The sequence below is a fragment of the Arachis stenosperma genome, chromosome 4 (assembly GCF_014773155.1).
Source record: "Arachis stenosperma cultivar V10309 chromosome 4, arast.V10309.gnm1.PFL2, whole genome shotgun sequence".
NCBI lineage: Eukaryota > Viridiplantae > Streptophyta > Magnoliopsida > Fabales > Fabaceae > Arachis > Arachis stenosperma.
In genome coordinates this window covers 144,011,449-144,029,648 of record NC_080380.1, presented here as the reverse complement: position 1 = coordinate 144,029,648, position 18,200 = coordinate 144,011,449, and the positions used below count along the sequence as shown (strand labels likewise).

At 34.3% G+C, this 18,200-nt stretch overlaps 4 protein-coding genes and 1 non-coding gene across 6 annotated transcripts; 3 read left to right on the top strand and 2 right to left on the bottom strand.

Annotated features, from left to right (window-relative positions):
* Window positions 1-379: 379 nt before the first annotated feature.
* Window positions 380-3,844, bottom strand: LOC130976462 (uncharacterized). The gene is made up of 9 exons (XM_057901338.1): window positions 3,372-3,844; window positions 2,942-2,996; window positions 2,528-2,563; window positions 2,397-2,441; window positions 1,695-1,778; window positions 1,478-1,543; window positions 1,327-1,365; window positions 916-1,015; window positions 380-832 (listed from the first exon to the last, which is right to left on the bottom strand). The coding sequence occupies exons 1-9, from the start codon at window positions 3,605-3,607 to the stop codon at window positions 678-680; spliced, it is 816 nt and encodes a 271-aa protein (XP_057757321.1). The 5' UTR covers window positions 3,608-3,844; the 3' UTR covers window positions 380-677.
* Window positions 3,845-4,306: 462 nt separating this feature from the next.
* Window positions 4,307-6,609, bottom strand: LOC130973407 (pentatricopeptide repeat-containing protein At3g61360). The gene is made up of 2 exons (XM_057897902.1): window positions 6,513-6,609; window positions 4,307-6,361 (listed from the first exon to the last, which is right to left on the bottom strand). The coding sequence occupies exon 2, from the start codon at window positions 6,164-6,166 to the stop codon at window positions 4,511-4,513; it is 1,656 nt and encodes a 551-aa protein (XP_057753885.1). The 5' UTR covers window positions 6,167-6,361; window positions 6,513-6,609; the 3' UTR covers window positions 4,307-4,510.
* A 477-nt stretch (window positions 6,610-7,086) lies between these two features.
* LOC130972927 (V-type proton ATPase subunit d2) lies at window positions 7,087-10,598 on the top strand. The gene is made up of 10 exons (XM_057897272.1): window positions 7,087-7,430; window positions 7,899-8,019; window positions 8,322-8,429; window positions 8,556-8,658; window positions 9,034-9,114; window positions 9,217-9,302; window positions 9,396-9,455; window positions 9,564-9,612; window positions 9,864-9,998; window positions 10,274-10,598. The coding sequence occupies exons 1-10, from the start codon at window positions 7,250-7,252 to the stop codon at window positions 10,403-10,405; spliced, it is 1,056 nt and encodes a 351-aa protein (XP_057753255.1). The 5' UTR covers window positions 7,087-7,249; the 3' UTR covers window positions 10,406-10,598.
* Window positions 10,599-13,655: 3,057 nt separating this feature from the next.
* Window positions 13,656-13,727, top strand: TRNAC-GCA (transfer RNA cysteine (anticodon GCA)). The gene has a single exon. It is a non-coding gene; the product is annotated as a tRNA-Cys (tRNA).
* A 68-nt stretch (window positions 13,728-13,795) lies between these two features.
* Window positions 13,796-18,033, top strand: LOC130973874 (hydroxymethylglutaryl-CoA lyase, mitochondrial-like). Of its 2 annotated transcripts, none has more exons than XM_057898560.1 (8): window positions 13,796-14,121; window positions 14,676-14,871; window positions 15,147-15,326; window positions 15,736-15,816; window positions 15,897-16,060; window positions 16,546-16,682; window positions 16,971-17,086; window positions 17,290-18,033. In XM_057898560.1, the coding sequence occupies exons 1-8, from the start codon at window positions 13,970-13,972 to the stop codon at window positions 17,536-17,538; spliced, it is 1,275 nt and encodes a 424-aa protein (XP_057754543.1). In that variant the 5' UTR covers window positions 13,796-13,969; the 3' UTR covers window positions 17,539-18,033. The 2 variants fall into 2 exon arrangements, with proteins under 2 accessions (XP_057754543.1, XP_057754544.1); XM_057898561.1 differs by having other exon boundaries at window positions 13,811-14,121; window positions 14,676-14,866.
* The last annotated feature ends 167 nt before the right edge of the window (window positions 18,034-18,200 follow it).

Genomic DNA, 18,200 nt, shown 5'->3' with positions numbered 1-18,200 from the left:
TTTCTCATTTATTTAAAGTATGTTTTTATTATAAAGGTATTTTGGTCTGTAAATGTTGGATTAAGTTTTATAGTATAGTTTTACATATCAAATTCATCATAAAAGTTTTTTACTCCACATTTTCTCTTGAACCAAATATATATACCCTAAATGAATATATTAGTGTATTAATAGACTCTAACACATGTATTAATCTATTATTTTATTAATTAAACAAATTCAATATAACAAATTTAAAATTAGTTAAAATAATAAGCATGTTCACTAAAATCAAAAGATCATGGATTTAATTATTGGAGTTAACAAAATAACATTTTATAGATTATATATGATGAATGGAAATTTAAAAAAAAAATTGTACACCAACTCTCTCCCATATTATCATTATGTTATGTAGTATAGATATAGAATTTAAAAACATATAAGAATTCCTTGTATATAAGCCTAGAATCTTGTATAGCAAGTAACCTCACAATTCATGTTACCTCACTCTTAGTGATCTCTCTCAATTGAGGGGCTTGTTTCTTTTAAATCTGATACAATTTCTACAAAATCTTGTTCTAAGTTTCTATGAAAATGAACTAAAGTATATGTAGCAGCATACTTAAAGAACTATTATGCAGAAACATGAGATTAACCACCAAAAAATATTTATGAAGGTATACAAATTAATAGTGTCACCTATTTACAGCTTTATTACCCAGCAAGGCTGCAGAATGTGCAAGTTTTTGTATCTTTTCGTAATTTCTTTGAGCGATCGCCTCTTTGTCGAATATGGCGTCCGACAGAACAACGGCCGATGCTCCCCGCGAAATATATTCCTCAATAGAGTCTGCAAGAAATTAGAGATAAGTTTAAGACATTCATTTTCAATTTTTATGAGAATGATCAACAACACCAAACTTCAAGAACTACCTATATTTATCCCCTGAGAAGCAACCATAGAGAGATGAGGAAAAGGCTTCTTGATTGCTGATATGTACTGAAATCCTCCAAGTGCAGAAACCGGATAAATCTACACCGCAGGGTAAATTGTCGATTATATGAAAATTTTTTAAAATATAACAAACTTGATGCTTGTGTTTAATTGTATAATTGAAGAACAAAAATGTAAAATGAAAATGATCAGCACAGATATAGAAAAAATTAGAGCCGGGATCAGGAGATTAGTGCATCCCTCCTATGAGCCGAAAAGCAGATGAGAAAATGCAAAGCAAGAAAAACCAAAAATGCATACTCCTCCATGCAACTAGTTTGCATGCACACTCTATCTATATTTGAATGTTCTTCAACATGGTAAACTAAACAGAACATTAGAAGGCCAACCTTGACAATTTTAGCTCCTGCTTCACATGCAGACAATATCTGCATTAAGAACAATAAATCAAGATCAAACGACTGCTCGAAAAAATGAACAAGGTATGCACATTAAGGAGGCAAGAATTCATGTTAATAGGATCTCCAAAGTAAGCCTTACTTCAGTTGGAGTCATTGTGCCAGGAATGTATAAAACTTCACCATTCTGAATGTAATACATCACGTCCTGGTAACCAATCGGAGCCAAAAAAAAAAAAAAAAAAAAAGAAATAAAGAAAAATAAAAAGAAAATGAAAGAAATAACAAAACACTGTAACCAAGAACTAGTAGTTGTTATGTAACATCTTAATATAGTAATAAGGTCTGCAAATTCAAACCTTAACAATTGCTGGACTCATCAGAAATTTTGCTCCAGCATTGACTGCAGCTTTTGCATCCTCAATCCTGAGAACAGTCCCAACCTAAGAGCAGATATCTGTTTGATTCAGACAAATGTTGAGAAGAAATGTAATATCATGCAATGATTATCTTAAATCTGCAGCTTTTTTTTTTCCCATAACAATCTGAGATAAGATTGTTTTACAAGCTAGTAATATCTTTTTTGCTTCTCTTTTTGTTCTTGATGTATTCTAGAAAACATTGAATCGAAAGAAATTTAGATACTTCGGGTAAATTTTGGTGAGATTTGTTAAACAAGGTAATACCCTAACAATTACTACCCACATGCATAAAATACCCAACTATTTCAAATGTCTCAACTTTGAATTTTTTCCAAAAAAAATTGCACAAGTAGCCTAATACAGTTATTATGTTAGTAATAATCAAAAGGAAAACATTTTGGCTATGAAGAATTTCACGAACACGATGAGACGACAACAGCATAGTGACTATTTGATGCTTCAACCAGCATATTGACTCAGTGATACAGAAAACAATCTCAAATTTCAATGAAACGTGACAATGCAATGATGTTTTCTCCATATCATAAAACTTATTCTAGGTTCATGTGAAGATATACACTCAAACAGAGAATATTGATGCAGAAAGAGAAACCAGAAACTTGAAGGGTGCGAGCATACTCCGAGTGCCATAGTCGGGTGCTCCTTGACCAGCTGGTTTAGAACCTAAAAAGAACAGGATTAGAACAAATGAATTCTAAAACACAGTGCTACAAGTAAAGTAAGCAAGCAGAAAAGATTAAGTGAACAACCTCAAACACACCTGGGGTTGACACCACAATCTCCAACTACATAAAAAGAGAAAAGAAACAAAAGCGATGAGAAGCACACTATAAAGACAGAGAGCTGAGGACATTTTGCTCAAGTAAAAGTATGTCCTAGTTCTTTTTACCACAAAATGAACACCAAGAAGAACTATTTTAATCTGCTTATGAAAAATTTAGGGAGATTTAAAGTTATAGTTTGAAGTTTGAATACAAAGATACAAAGTAATTCATATCTTTTGAAATGCCATAAGGCTGATTTAAACTGATTGAGTTGAACCATTAGAAACAATGTGAAAACTTAGGTTAAATATATCCATGCAAATCTGCCCAAAGTTCTTTACTTTCATTCAAAATAAATTGATAAACAAAATAAAAAAATAATATATAGAGCAAACTCACAACTGAGATGCCACCTGCTATTGCAGCATTTGCAACTTCATAGGCCACTTCTGCACTGTATGAAAGTGAAAAAGAAAAATTAAGGTCAAAGGTAACCGTGATTGAATACATTTATCTATAGGGTTAGTGTTTCTTAGCACACTTTTGATTGAAGTCCAATCACTATATATTGGTATGGAAAGTATGAATTCACTGAATTGTAAAACTCTCACATTCAATATGCTAATCAATATTACCAAAAACAAGCTGAATTAACATCAACCACCAACTGAAGCAAACAAGAAGCATGAATGAAATCTGACAACCCACAAATATATATTTTTTTTTTAAAAAGTAGTCTTGGCAAAGTGCCCCGTCAAGAAAAATCAAAATTGACTATATGGAAAAAAAAAATCAAATAAAAAAGAAGAGCAGAAGAAAAAAGAGAAACCTTTTAGCTCTGAGGCAAGCTATGACACCAGAATTCTCAATCTGGAATATTGTTTTGTCAGGTGAAGATGCTGAAACTGAAAGATGAACCTGAGGCTGAGGTGCTCTGCATGAAACTCTACCACATACTGAAGCAGCAGCAGCAGCAGCAGCAGCAGAAGAAGAAGAAGAAGAAGATACATGGCATAGGGAAGAAGAAGATGAAGAGTGCAACTGGCAGAGTGCTGCAGCGGCCATTGTAATTGTAATTGTGCACTTCTTTACTTGTGTTTATGTGCCTAGCTAAAAAGAATTAACAGCTTATCCATTTGCAAGTTCCCAGTGTGGGACAGGATCCAAAATATCAAAATCTAACATTGGAATTTGGAATCAGTGTTTGGTTTGGTTTTATTTATATCTCTGAGACTTTATGTATTTCATTTTCGGAGGATTACATATTGACATGTGTGTTTCATTAGATAAGGTAAGCATTCTACCAACTTTGGCTTCAATGGAATCGTGCACAAGCTCGCCTTCATCTTTGTAATCTTGAGTTAAAGCTTATTGAAATTAAAAAGGAAAATTATATGTTTATTGGACTAAATAAAAATTATTATTATTATTATTAAAGATACACAGTAATTTCTTAATTTTGTTCTATTTTTTAGTTTCAATTTCTGATCACCAAACATAATATTCGGTCTCAAAAAATATTTTTCTTTAATTTTGAATTCCTTTGACTTACTAAAATCTATTTTCAAAGCTTTCTCTTGAAAAATAAAAGAAAGACCAATTTTATTGAAAATATTTAAACATTACTAACTGCATAATTTAACCTTTACATCAATATTTCTTTTTAAAATATAATTTGAATGCCATCTAAATTCTAATGGCAAGATTGAAACATGAGATGAAAGCATTGAACTAACTCAAATTCCAAACGAAGTTAGCCTCTGAACTTGGTCCTTTGTAGAATGTACTTTATTACATGATTCTAATCAAGATAAAGACTTGGAAGAATTGTTTATTAAACTTCTGTCATGTCAGCATATTCAAATAATGGTACAATTGCAATACAAAAAATATACATACGTAATAACACATTGAAAAACTCCACCAAAATCAGGTTACATAAGTTATATCAAATTTAAAAAAAAAATGCTATTCTATAATACTGGAGGTAGAAATACCAGTAGCATGTCCTCTTGATGGTGGTAAGATACTTTGCAATTTTTTAATCATTTGATCTAGATCCTTCAACTTTTCTTTGTGACCAGCCTTCAGTAAAAAATTTTCCATCATTGAAAATGAAGCAGTGCTCATATGTCTTCCTCTTTCTAACAATTGTTTGGAGCACTCAAAAGCTTCTTGCAATAAATTCCGGGAGCATAATCCAGTGACTAGAATATCCAAAGCATGAGAATGAGGACAATGCCCTCTCTCAACCATGTATTTCCATAAACTCAAACCCAAATCAACACGAGAATTTTGGCAGAAATATTTCATTAGTGTCACAACTGTTCTTGTTTTCGGAACAAAATTCCTTTTAGTCATTGTCTGGTAAAATTCACTCACACCTTCAATCCCCTTTGTCCTCTTCAACCCTAAGAACATTGTGTGGTAAGTTACCCCATCAAGCTCAATGTGTTTATCAACCATCTCGTCCATCAAGGAAAGCGCAGATTCAATATGTTTGACTCTAACCAATGTACTAATCAGCGCATTATAGGCACCAGTATCCACAACCAAGTTTCTAGACGGAATCTCGTTGAACAATTGCCATGCCTTTCCTTTGTTCCGTGCCAACCCTGCTCCATGGATTAATGTGGTTATGGTTTCGATTGTAGGGACAAAACCCCTCTGCTCCATTTCATCCAAAACCCTCAAAGCATCACCTAAACAAGCTTTTTTGCAGTAAGCATCAATCCTAATATTATAAGTCACACCATCAGGACTAAAACCCCTCTTAACCATTTCATGATAGAAGAGCTCAACAGAGGTAACATCACCTGATTCCTTGAACCCCAACAGCAAAATGTTCATGGTCTTAGTATTCGCAGGAAACCTCGGCGCCATCTTAACAAATACAGACCTAGTCTCCTTCATCCGCCTGTGAGTGCAAAATGCTTTCAGAAGCACATTGAACTCATCAGTTCCAAACACCTTCCCAACAAACACATCATGTTCCATCCTCCTAAAAGCTTCAAGAGTGTTGTCAGTGGATTGAAATTTGGCAATTTTGGTCAACATAATGCTCATGGACTTGAGTGTGAGGAGTGAAGGATGGGTTCTCCCAATTTCCTTTAACAAGCTCCAAGCTTTCTCAAAATACCTCATCCTAGTAAGAATATGAAGAGTCTTCTCCAAGGAATCGGGACTGAGAGGAGAGTGGGAATGGTGGAGGGTGAAGTTAAAGAACTCAAGAGCCTTGAGGCCGTTGCAATGTGAAGCAAAGAGGCGACCAAGGACATTTTCAATAAGCCGGGTGGTGATGGTGGAAGGAGGGAGGTGATGTAGCAGTATGGGGTGAAGGGGTTGGTCAGGGAAAGGGTGGTCATTGATGATTCTGGCGATGGTGTCCACATCAATTGGTTTTGTCTCCAAAGATGTTTTAGGTTGAGTGCACAATTTGAATGTGGAACATGGGTATGAGCTTGTCTTATTGAGGAGTATGAGGTTGTCAACTTCTGTTGTTTGTAAAGATGATTGAGATTGAGGTTGAGTGTAAAATTTGAGGGTGGAACACAGATACCAAGTTGTGTTGTGTGAAATTCGAGTGACGAATTTCTTTTGGTTCAGCCTAAGTATTGTGAGCATGATGTTGTGGTGAGACGCCCACCATGTGTTTGATGTTTGAACCACCTATGGATGATTATTGGTTTGGGTTTAGGAGGATTAACATATCTCAAACAATAAACTTTAATCGATTTTGGTTTGGTTTAGAGCTTAGGAAGATCTTTTCCGAACAAAATCCGAAAGAATCAAAATGGGGTTGGTGTAGTTTTTGGTTCCCTGCCATGACATATTTCAAACAAAAATCTCTCTTGATAACAAAGTTACATATAAAGAAGAGAACTAAATTTACATGAAGTTTGCAGAGAGTATGAAACAATTGTGTTATTTGATATAGAAAGAAGAGAGAGAGAGAAGCAAATTGAGTTACCTTGCGGTGGCTGATGGAGAGCGATTTCAGTGGCACTACGGCGAAGGGATTCTCAAACTTTCAGGTTTCAGGCTTTCAGCTGAGCTTTTTATTCAAGTTATAAAACTTTTAAAAATAATTTACAAAGTTATTGATAAATAAACTAATTACTCAATTAAATTATATTAATAATTATTTTTTTAGGTGTTAAAAATAAGAATAAGTGCCTTTTTTTTATTCTTGATCAACTCAAAAAACAAAGTGTCTCTCAAATTTTAAAATTTTTTAAATATATCAGTTAGATCAATAATAGAGATTATTTAAATCAATTACTTAAATAGTTAGCAATTATTTAAAAAAATTTTATCTGTGAATGAATGCTTTCTGCATCAAGTAAACAGTGAGACATAGAAAATGATATATAAATTTTTCTTTAATAAAAACTTTATTGTTAAACTTTTTTTTACAAATTTACAATAAATTAGAAAATGATACACACTTTTTTTTATTTCTTTATAAAAAATAAATTAACTGTATATAATATTTTTCTTTTTAATATCTTTTAATAAAAAATAAATTTTATTTTATTCCTCCTTAATCATTATACACTTCTCTCTCCCTCCACTCGCAAGAAGCCATCGCAACCTGCTTCTTGATTTCCGAAGGAGCTTCTGTTTCTCCTTCTTCTCCTTCTCTCTCTTTCTCTCGCATCGTCTTCAATTCAATTCAGATCCAGCAGATCTTCCACAAACCACAAAATGTACGGATTCGAAGCTATGACCTTCAACATCCACGGCGGTTACCTGGAGGCCATAGTTCGCGGCCACCGCGCCGGACTCCTCACTACCGCAGACTACAACAACCTCTGCCAATGCGAATCCCTTGACGACATCAAGATGCACCTCTCCGCCACCGAGTACGGCCCTTACCTCCAAAATGGTGCGTTTCGTTTCGCCCAATCAAACCTCAATTACTATTATCATCTTAGTTATTGTTATTTCCTTCGATGTTATATTTTCTAATCTAACCAAATCTTGTTCTTCGGTGTCACAAAAACATGTAATTTGCTTCCTTTCGGCTGTGATGAGAGAAATTTGGGAATATTGGTATTTTTTGTATGAATGATGGATTGATAGATTTCAAGTTGCGTTTGTATGATGCGGTCCTTCGAGGAAAATTTTAAACTTTTTTATTTATGCGACCAAGTTTTCCCTCTGATATTTTAGGTGTTGGATGTAAATCTATTTTGATAACTTTGTGCTTGTTGCTTGTTTTCTCCCTTGTCCAAGAATCAATTGTCTTCTGAATTTCTGATCTGATTTTAGTTTGTTAATGCATCTTGTAATTCATATTGTGGGTTTGGAATTATTGGCTTATGCTGACCATTGATGAATTGCTCTGTTGCAGAGCCTTCTCCATTGCATACAACTACCATCGTGGAGAAATGCACTCTTAAGCTGGTTGATGATTACAAGCACATGCTGTGCCAAGCCACCGAACCCTTGTCAACCTTTTTAGAATACATCACGTATGCGAACTTGATTTTTTCTGTTTGATACCTATTGTAGCTTTGTAGTGATGATATATGCTTTAATTATGGCTTCAAGGGATGAAAATTTTAAGAGCATCTTATTAATACTAAGTTGATTGCTACTGAATGCAATTACTATAATCAACACTAATCCCTTTCGAAAAGTTGGACTCAGATCATAACTCCAGAATAGGTTATTATGGATGAGTTTTGAGCCCTTTTATTTTGAAGGGAGCTTTGTTGTTAGTTTAGGTATACCAGAGAAATGGCTGAGCTTATGCTCTGTTTTTATCCTGCAGATATGGTCACATGATTGATAATGTTGTTTTGATTGTTACTGGCACCTTGCATGAGAGAGATGTTCAAGAACTACTAGAAAAGTGCCATCCGCTTGGCATGTTTGATAGGTAAGTAGTTTCTACTTTATGTCCAATTTCCAATATATTGAATTTCAGCAAATTGTAATTTTGATTTCTTTTTCTTCTTTTTGTTTTTATTTTTTTATATTGTTTCTCTCTGGGGGTTCTCCTCAGCATTGCTACGCTGGCAGTTGCTCAGAATATGCGGGAGCTTTACAGGCTGGTTCTTGTTGATACTCCACTTGCTCCATACTTCTCTGAGTGCATTACATCTGAGGTAAATCATATTATCTGACATTTTCTTCTACCTCGATAAATAATCTTATTTGATAAATGATTATAGAGTTGTAGTACTATTGCAATAGGTTGTGATAAGAAAAAGTTCTATGAAATTGTTATTTGAAAACATCATGGTATTAATGAGAACAAACCCCCCTCCCCCCTTTAAAAAAAAAAAAACAACAATTTACCTGTGGAAAGAAAATATATTGTTACTAATACTATTGCCATCCATGGTTATTGCTTCATATGGTTTCATTGATGCAAAGCTCTGTGGTACTTGTTAATTTCTTAAATTTGTGCTTTTGATATGTGTTTTGTTGCCCTTGTGCTGATTACTTTTGTTGCTGTTATATTCGTCCTTTTTTTCTAGGACTTGGATGATATGAACATTGAAATAATGAGGAACACTCTTTACAAGGCCTACCTTGAAGACTTTTACAGATTTTGTGAGGTGACGGATGTGACTTTCTTTTCTTCCCACTACTATGGTTCTTTTCTTGTAATCTTGTCACATTTTTCTCCTTCTTACTTTCATCAATTCCAATTTAAACAGAAATTGGGTGGTGCTACTGCTGAGATCATGTCTGACCTTCTAGCTTTTGAGGCTGATAGAAGAGCTGTGAATATTACCATAAATAGGTATGTTGAAACTGAGAAGGCTTTGTATAACTGTTTCGTTTATCTGGATACTTACATTACATAACTGGCACTGATGACTTCCACCTTGTGCAGCATTGGTACTGAGCTCACCAGAGATGATCGCAGAAAATTGTACTCTAATTTTGGTTTACTGTAAGCTCCTCACTTATTTGTATTTCTTTCCCAAATTAAAAACAATGTTTATGGTTTTATGCTAATATGGAATGCTTATTCTGGTAATGACTGATTTATCTCAAACAGTTACCCATATGGTCATGAGGAACTTGCTGTTTGTGAGGACATTGATCAGGTATTATTTGCATCCCAGTCTTGTGATGTTTTGAGTTACTTGAAATTTGATTGCTGCTTTTTGAGGTTTTGTGGTATATATAATTTTCACTTTCCTAAATGGTTTTGGCTAACCAAATTTCCCCAGGATCTTTTTGTAGTTGAGTAGTTGACTTTCCTGTTAAGTTGGTATCTTTCCTAAAATATATAGCAGTCACCTGTATTTCTGGTTGTTTTCTGGGCCATAATTCTCTTGTTTGGTTGCTCGCCTAGGTTCGAGCTGTTATGGAGAAGTATCCCCCCTATCAGTCTATTTTTGCCAAGTTATCCTATGGAGAGAGCCAGATGCTTGACAAGGCATTTTATGAGGAAGAGGTGAAGAGGCTTTGCTTAGCATTTGAGCAACAGGTATTTGACTGAACCACATATCAATTTTTGTTCATGTAGTGAATTAGTTAATATTTTGAAGTTTACTTTATCCCTGAAACTTAATTATTACATCTTCAAGACGAACCTTCCTCTTTTAATTCCTTAATGAATAACTTAGATAAACCCATACTTTAATGACCACTTCCTATAGACAGCCATGGAACAAATGATTAGAAGTCTTGACATTTTTTTAAACTCTTTGTCACTGGCATGCCATATTCTTACTAAGATGCACCATTTTGTCTGGGTTGCAGTTTCATTATGCCGTATTCTTCGCATACATGAGGTTGAGGGAACAAGAGATCAGGAACCTAATGTGGATTTCTGAGTGTGTGGCTCAGAATCAGAAGTCCAGAGTTCATGACAGTGTTGTCTTTATATTTTAGTTGAATTGCTCAGTACAAATTGTATGTTTATTTGAACAATTGTTTGTACACTTTCTGCATTTTATATCTAAGTTGCCATTGGTAGTAAGTCGCTGTTTAGAAGATTGTGATAAAAATAAAAGATTATAATCTTATGCCGATGAAATCTATTGTATTATGGAGGGAAGATTTTTGTAGTTAAATTTGTTTTAAATATGTTTAGTTTAAAATATGCTATATTCAACTTGTTTGTTGTAATTGCTACAATAAATAGTTTTATGAAATAAAAACTTGCATTGAATACATATCTTTTACTTAAGCAATTATCCAAAACATGGTTACTAACACTTGGCTGATCTAATAAGTGGGGGTATGTTCATGTTTTCTTAGGTAAATTTTATGTTTGTAAATTGACCTAAACAATTCCATGTAGGACTTAACTAAGTTGATTAGTCATCAACTAACGTCAAGTTAGTTGGGATCCAATAAACTTTGATTATTAGTGGATTAAACAAGGCAAGCCATAACCAACGCAGTCCTTAATTCACTATAAAAACCGATTGGTCAGTCTTAAACATTCTCATCTCAGATACAAGTTGGATATGTTGTGCTCTCTACTCATTACTACTACGGTATATTCTCCTTAACCCTTTCCTCATCCATTGTCACAACAAATTCTTTACCTTTCTTTCAGCCAAGTCTGGAATGTCATGAAGATGAAAGCCTTGTTGCGCTTTAAACAAATGTTCATCATCAGTAAGTATGCTTCCTATAACTCTCAGTTATCCTAAACTTAACTGCTGCTTGGAATCGAACCACATATTGCTGCTCTTCATGGCATGGCATATACAATTTAGTCACAGGTCATGTAATTGGCATTGATCTTAATAGCAGCCAGCTGACCAGCTATATGGTTCCATGGATGCTAATAGCACCTTTTTCTCACTTGTGCATCTTCTAAGTCTTTATCTTTCTGACAATACGAAAATACATTTTCTCTTGAAGTCCCACCTCAAGTTTCTCATTTGGCCAACTTGCTATCCTTGGATCTGTTCAGCAGTATGTTGTATGATGGTCCAATAATCAACAATTTGCAACTCGAGGCATCCACTCTCAAAAGCTTAACTCAAAACTCAACTAGACTCTTAACACTTTCATCTTAATTTTGCTAGGGTTTGTCATCTTGACTTGATATCTCATAAAGCTTACATCTCTGAAAGTACTCTCTCTTCACCAAGGTGAACTACTATGGTGAATTCCCAATTGGAATATCCCATCTTCCAAATTTACAGTTTTAAATTTGGGAGAAAACCAAAATCTCAGAGGTGCACTACCTGCATCGTCGATTGGAAACCTATCTTGGCTCTTGAGATAGCTTTCATGATGAAATTCCTCACTATTTTTAGATTTGAGAATCTTGCATTTTTATCTCTAGGGAACTATTTCTTCGAAGAGCAGTTTGAGCTCGACTTGTTTTCGAAATATAAGATGCTTAAAACTCTTAATTTGTCTTCCAACGAATTGTCTTTGTTCTCACAAAAAAAAAAAAGGTGCTGGCAATGTAACAACCCTTCCTCCATTCCAATTGATAGCATTGGCTTCTGGCAATTTAACCTAGAAATCCCAACTTGGATAATGAATTTGACTGCATTAATCACTTGGATCTTCATGGTAGCAACCTTCAAGGTGAAATTCCATACTTCCTCTTCACATTAGAGAATCTTACTAGTCTTGATCTATCTAGTAATTGGTTGGAGGGACAAATCGAGCTTGACATGCTTTCAAAGCTCGAAAAGCTTACTTCTCGTGGTTTAGGCAGACAATAATTGCATTTTCTTGAATCTTACCTATATGATATTCTCTCAAATAGTTTTGGAATTACATTCATGCAATTTGATTTTCCCAATTTTATTCGACACCTAGAAAAATTGATAGCTTTTTAAATACAAGGCAATGGGATAAAGACAATACTGATTTACCGAATTGGATGTGGAAAAAAACGAGTCTTCAAAAATTGGTTGTTTCTCCAGTGATGGGAGAAATATCCCCCGCGATATGCAATCTAGAATCACTTGTGCAACTTGATTTATCATACAACAATTTAGCTGACATGATTCTGCCTTGTGTGGGAAGTTTTAGCCGATCTCTCCAAATTGAGGCTAGGGCAAAATAAATTGGCTAGTCGTATTCCTCAAAATTGTGTGAAAGGAAATGTACTTTAGGTAGGGGATTGATTTTAGTTCTAACTTCTAAGAAGTTCCACGGTCAATTACCAAGAGCTTTGGCTAATTGTAGAATGCCCATCAAAATGTACGTTTCCAAAGACCACATTTATTATTTTGGGGAAAATTATAATTCAGATCTTAAATTGTTTTCCTTTGCAATGTCTGACAAAGGAGTTGTCATGGATTACATGGGGCTTCAACACATTCTTTACTTGGTAGCCATTGATCTTTCAACAATTTGTTTTTCTTTTTATTTTCAGAGCCTTTTTTATTTATCACACAAGTCACATACCCACAATATGAGGTTTTTAAACCTCATTCAACCAAATACTAACTTTCATACACATAATATTAAGGGTTTTCAGCCACAATTAGCTTTAACTAAGTCTCAAATTCGGATGTATCTATTACAAAGGCAAATAATTTCACCACTAAAGTAAACCTTGAGTGCGAGAACAATTGAATTTGCCATCGGATCTAGGCTTCAGCTGAATTTTTTAGAGCCTTATAACATTCTCTTGAAAAAAATATTATCATGTGTTTTTTTTTTTTTTATTTTGGACTTAAAATTTAAAAAGATAATTAGTTATATTATGGAAAGCTTTTCATTGGGTATGTCATCTGTGGACACTGAAGAGTTTGGAGTGGCATACTAAGTCACATATTCCAAGCCCAAAAGAAAAAGTCACATATTTAATGGGTCATGTCAACTGTAATAAATCTAACCCAGCTTCTTATCAAACTTTCATATATTATTTGGACGTGAACTTCCCTATATTGTTTTTTTTGGACGGGCTTCCCTGTATTGTTTTACCAAAGAGAATGGTTTTTATTAGGTTTACAAGTTTGGGCTTTCATTTTGTCCAACTGTTTTAAATTAGGGCCCAAATAGAGAGACTTGTAAAGAGGATACAAAGTCATGGGCTAAATGTCTCATAGAGAATAATAGAATTGATTGTGTGAGACCAAATGACAAAAAAAATAAACCGAATATATTAGAAATAAAATAAATTCATTTAAAGTACAATCTAAATAGTAAAATTAATGGGTCCATAGCTCAGTGCTAAAGCATCTGACTGCAGATCAAGAGGTCACCGGTTCGAACCCGGTTGGGCCCTTAAAAAGAGAGGTTGTTATGAATTTTTATAGTTACTCTTCCAATACTTATAACTATATTGAAAGTTGGAACCCATCCTGAAGATAATATTTAATATTGGAACGAAACCAAAAAAGTGAGGAGCATCGGAAGTAGAAGGATAAACACGTTTTTTAATCACAATCACCATTTTCCTTTTCATTCAATATCAAACTAATTTCACTTCTCCCTTCTTTCTGGATTCAAGTCCAGATTTTTCCTTAAATGATTACAATCAAGGGTATGCAAAGGGGGCGATTCTTGAATCCTATACCCCAACTTGTTACTGGATTCTCAAGCTCTGCTGCTGCAATCCCAACATGTTCCTCTTGTGATGCCATGGATACAGCTAATCAACTGCAATCTCTTCATTCTCGGTAAAACAGAAACCTTTTAGTTAATTATTCAATTTCAATTGATTTCTTATTGAGCTGGAATTTTCTATTTACATTGTGTTTGGATCGAACCTAATTAGTTGTGACTAAGAAGTTGGATTAATGGTTTATTTAGATAGATATGTCTTGGGGATGCTGAACAGTACTTGTAAAAGTTGTTGCTGCAAGCATAAAATTTAATATGAGTTTGTTGCTCGTTTATATTCTCATATAAAGAATTAAAGATGATCCATGGTAGAATCAGCATTGTTTGAGCATAATGGAAGTTGCTCTGTATTGTGAGATATTTTGGTGATTACTTAACATAATATTTGGAGTCTATCTAAAGGTAGATGAGGCAGGGTAATTGGTTTTTGGAACTTTATCAATGCATGTTCTTTGGTTGTTGAGATGATGACATTAGAGCTCTGTCCATTAAGCTCTAATGGATTTTCATTTTTAATGGTTTATTTTTTGGTACATAATTAATTTTAACATTATATCAACATTTTCAAGAAATCAATTGCCTTGATCTTAAATAATGTGTTCTGCTTTAGTTATCCTGAATACACAAGGGACAGTACAAAGGCCACAGAACATAGGAATGCATTCAACAAATACAATATAAGGGGCCTATCTCAATGCCTGAATTGGCCTAAAAGGTTTAATGATAATTCTCATGCTGCCAGCTACTTGGTAAACCATCATTTTACATCTGATCGAAATACAGATGCAAAGGATTTCTCAAGTAAGGTGCAGTGGATCTTATGTTATGATACTCCCTATCCACCTTCTATTGTTATGTATTTAACCTCCCATATAAAATATTAAGCTAGCAGCCATGTTGAATCTGTAAATTTCTTTCAATGAAAAACTCAAACTTCTCTGTTGTACATTTAATGCTGATGCGATATGATTTCTCCATAATTATGTCTAATTAAGTATTTCTTTGCTTTATTAACATTTTTCATTCTATTTGTTGCATCATATTGGATCATTTGTGACTCATAATTTATACAATGCTTCAGCTTCTTAAAGGTATTCCAGACTTTGTAAAGATAGTGGAGGTTGGTCCAAGGGATGGATTGCAGAATGAGAAGTCTATCGTTCCTACTGATGTAAAAGTTGAGTTGATAAAGCTGCTGGTTTCTTCTGGGTTGTCTGTCATCGAGGCAACAAGTTTTGTATCACCAAAATGGGTTCCACAGGTAACTGTTATTCCTAGATAAAATTGATCTATTCACAATTTTCTAGTCAACACTGATGAACTCCTGCAATGTTCTTCATCATAATTATGTGTTTTTGGTATGTTTTCTACCATGTTTACATAATTTATTTTTATTAGAACTTAAAGAAGCTGCTATTTGTCAAGTTATTGTATGCAGAGATTCTCTTCTTGATTATTGTTCCCATAATTCTTTTATATTTTGCTGGATCCCCTTCCCCCCTCCTCTCTTCAATTCTTCACATGATCTATAGCCTGGGATGGTAGAGTTAATTATGATTTCTATTGTACTTTTAAAATTGTGTTGCAGCCATAAAAATTTTTCAGACTGCATGTTTCTTCAAAACACGTTATCTGACAAACTGATTTCACATCTTTGAAACCAAATTCAGTTGGCAGATGCAAAGGATGTATTGGAAGGCATTCAAGATGTGGAAGGTGTTAGCTTTCCTGTATTAACTCCAAACCTCAAAGTAAGATATATATGTTTTAAAAATTATTATTCATTAAGTATTTGCATATGCATTTAATTATCTAAACCTGTTTCTTTCAGGGCTTTGAGGCAGCTGTTGCTGCTGGGGCTAAGGAAGTGGCTGTTTTTCCTGCAGCTTCTGAATCATTCTCTAAAGCAAATCTCAACTCTGGCATTGAGGATAATCTTGCTCGTTGCCGAGACATTGCTTCAGCTTCTCGAAGCTACTCAATCCCCGTTCGTGGGTATAGTTTTCATTTTTCAATTGTTACTTGTCAATCTCTACGGAAAAGTTACAACATTTTCTGAGGTTTTCTGTTTCTACTAGTTTATTCAAAATGAGTTTATTTACGTCTTTGAATTGTTGTTGTAATTGACACATCCTAATTCCTTTTTCATGATATATAGATGCTGATTTGTTTTTTCAATGGCAACATTTGATGGTATGCCCACTATTAAAGTACTTTCAACCATAGTCTCTTCCTATTATATTTGCATTTCGATGGTTGGAAGAGGAAATTAATGAAAAGATGATTTAGATTATAGAAATGGTTTTGTTGATCATAGGATGTATCTTAGACTCATCTTTCGTCCTAACTAGAATATAGGTACTTTTCCTTCAAATTATTTGAACAATCACAAAAGGACCATTCTGTTACTCTTCACTTTAAATTTCAAAACCATCATAGTAAATTATATAATCAGCCATGTGACTGGTTTTATACTCCAGATATATATCATGTGTTGTGGGATGTCCTTTTGAAGGACATGTTGCTCCAGCCAAAGTAGCATATGTGGCAAAGGCACTTAATGAGATGGGTTGCTCAGAGATTTCACTAGGTGATACGATTGGTGTTGGTACACCTGGTAATGTTTCTTCTGTTTGTTGTCATGTATGTTTTTTTAGCTATATTGGATTTGATTGCAGTTGTGCTGTATGTATAGATATGTTAAAAGTTTTTAGCTCTTATTTGTGTTGATCTGGTTCCCTTCTTTAGTTATATTATAATGTTGTCTCGTCAGTGATGAATTGTATTGAGTCCTTGCATATTTTACAATAATCTTACTTAAAATTCCCCTTCCATTTTCTACCCTGCTGTTTTAGTTTTAATTTTCAAATTTTTTGATTGGACTCAATCTGCTTCATCTTCGCAGGCACTGTCGTTCCAATGCTGGAAGCTGTTCTTGATGTTGTTCCAGTTGACAAGCTTGCTGTCCACTTTCATGATACTTATGGTCAGGCGCTTTCAAATACTCTAATTTCACTTCAGGTAAATGATTTCGTTTACTTTCTTTTTCGCTTATACTTGTCATTTTGTAGCCAGTTTGCGTTGGGATTTTTCTGGTGTTGAGTTGTGTCCCCATTCTCTCAAAGTAAACAATGAAAGAAACACTTGGAATTTCTGTAATCATAATGGATAACCTTGGTTCTGAACCTATCCTTTGTTATAACTATATGTGTAACGTTATGCAGATGGGGATCAGTGTAGTGGATTCATCTATTTCCGGCCTTGGGGGTTGTCCGTATGCAAAGGGTGCAACTGGAAATGTTGCCACTGAGGATGTTGTTTACATGCTGGATGGAATTGGAGTGAAAACCAACGTGGACCTCGGAAAGCTCATGCAGGCCGGAGATTTCATCTGCAAGCATTTAGGACGCGCATCGAATTCAAGAGCCGCAACTGCGTTGAGTAAAGTTAAAGCTCATGCTTCCAAACTTTGAATATGTTAAAGCTACACAATGCAATCCACATGATACATAGGTTAATGAATTTATCCACTGCATAACTTCTGTTCATGTGCTTTTATGACCATAGAGAAAGAGAAAGAGGAGAGTTGCATCGCTTTGATTATTGAAGCATCACATGTTCAGCATTTTGAATTTGTATGCTTTTCTTTTTTCTATTATTTTCAGTGCTACCCTAGTTAACATAACTCAAGACTTGTTAAGACTTGTTCATTACACCTTAGACTAGTCAAAGCTGCAAACAATGTTCAAACAAGAGCCATTATCGTATTTGCCAAGGCACCATAGTCACCATAGTCTTCTGCAACCATAATAGTCTTCTGCATAAGATAAGGCGTGAAAGTTGATACATATATGATCATGAGATGAGATAGCATATAAATTACAGATGGCCATATATTTTGGAAAAATCTTAGTTAAAATCACATGAATGGCCACATATGCCAAAAGTTTTTGGTGCTTAAGTTCTAATTGAAATTTCATAATCAAATTTTAATCCTGCTAAGGTTGCTAATCAACGGTTTGTGGTTGTAAATTAAGTGTAGAAATATAATTTTTCTTTTCTGCAATAATATCATAATATGCTGCTGATTTTTGCTATTACTTATCCACTTATGTGTACTTTATGGAGTCAAGCT

What these genes read in the sequence shown, in the direction of transcription:
- LOC130972927 (XM_057897272.1), top strand. Translation starts at nt 7,250, where the DNA reads ATGTACGGATTCGAAGCTATGACCTTCAACATCCACGGCGGTTACCTG. An exon ending in CTGAGTGCATTACATCTGAG is followed by an intron (nt 8,659 to 9,033) that starts GTAAATCATATT and finishes CTTTTTTTCTAG; the next exon opens with GACTTGGATGATATGAACAT. An exon ending in TACTCTAATTTTGGTTTACT is followed by an intron (nt 9,456 to 9,563) that starts GTAAGCTCCTCA and finishes TATCTCAAACAG; the next exon opens with TTACCCATATGGTCATGAGG.
- LOC130973874 (XM_057898560.1), top strand. Translation starts at nt 13,970, where the DNA reads ATGATTACAATCAAGGGTATGCAAAGGGGGCGATTCTTGAATCCTATA. An exon ending in TATTAACTCCAAACCTCAAA is followed by an intron (nt 15,817 to 15,896) that starts GTAAGATATATA and finishes TGTTTCTTTCAG; the next exon opens with GGCTTTGAGGCAGCTGTTGC. An exon ending in GATTGGTGTTGGTACACCTG is followed by an intron (nt 16,683 to 16,970) that starts GTAATGTTTCTT and finishes TCATCTTCGCAG; the next exon opens with GCACTGTCGTTCCAATGCTG.
- LOC130976462 (XM_057901338.1), bottom strand. Translation starts at nt 3,607, where the DNA reads ATGGCCGCTGCAGCACTCTGCCAGTTGCACTCTTCATCTTCTTCTTCC. An exon ending in CAACCCCAGGTGTGTTTGAG is followed by an intron (nt 2,442 to 2,527) that starts GTTGTTCACTTA and finishes TGTTCTTTTTAG; the next exon opens with GTTCTAAACCAGCTGGTCAA. An exon ending in CAGGAGCTAAAATTGTCAAG is followed by an intron (nt 1,016 to 1,326) that starts GTTGGCCTTCTA and finishes CCTGCGGTGTAG; the next exon opens with ATTTATCCGGTTTCTGCACT.
- LOC130973407 (XM_057897902.1), bottom strand. Translation starts at nt 6,166, where the DNA reads ATGCTCACAATACTTAGGCTGAACCAAAAGAAATTCGTCACTCGAATT.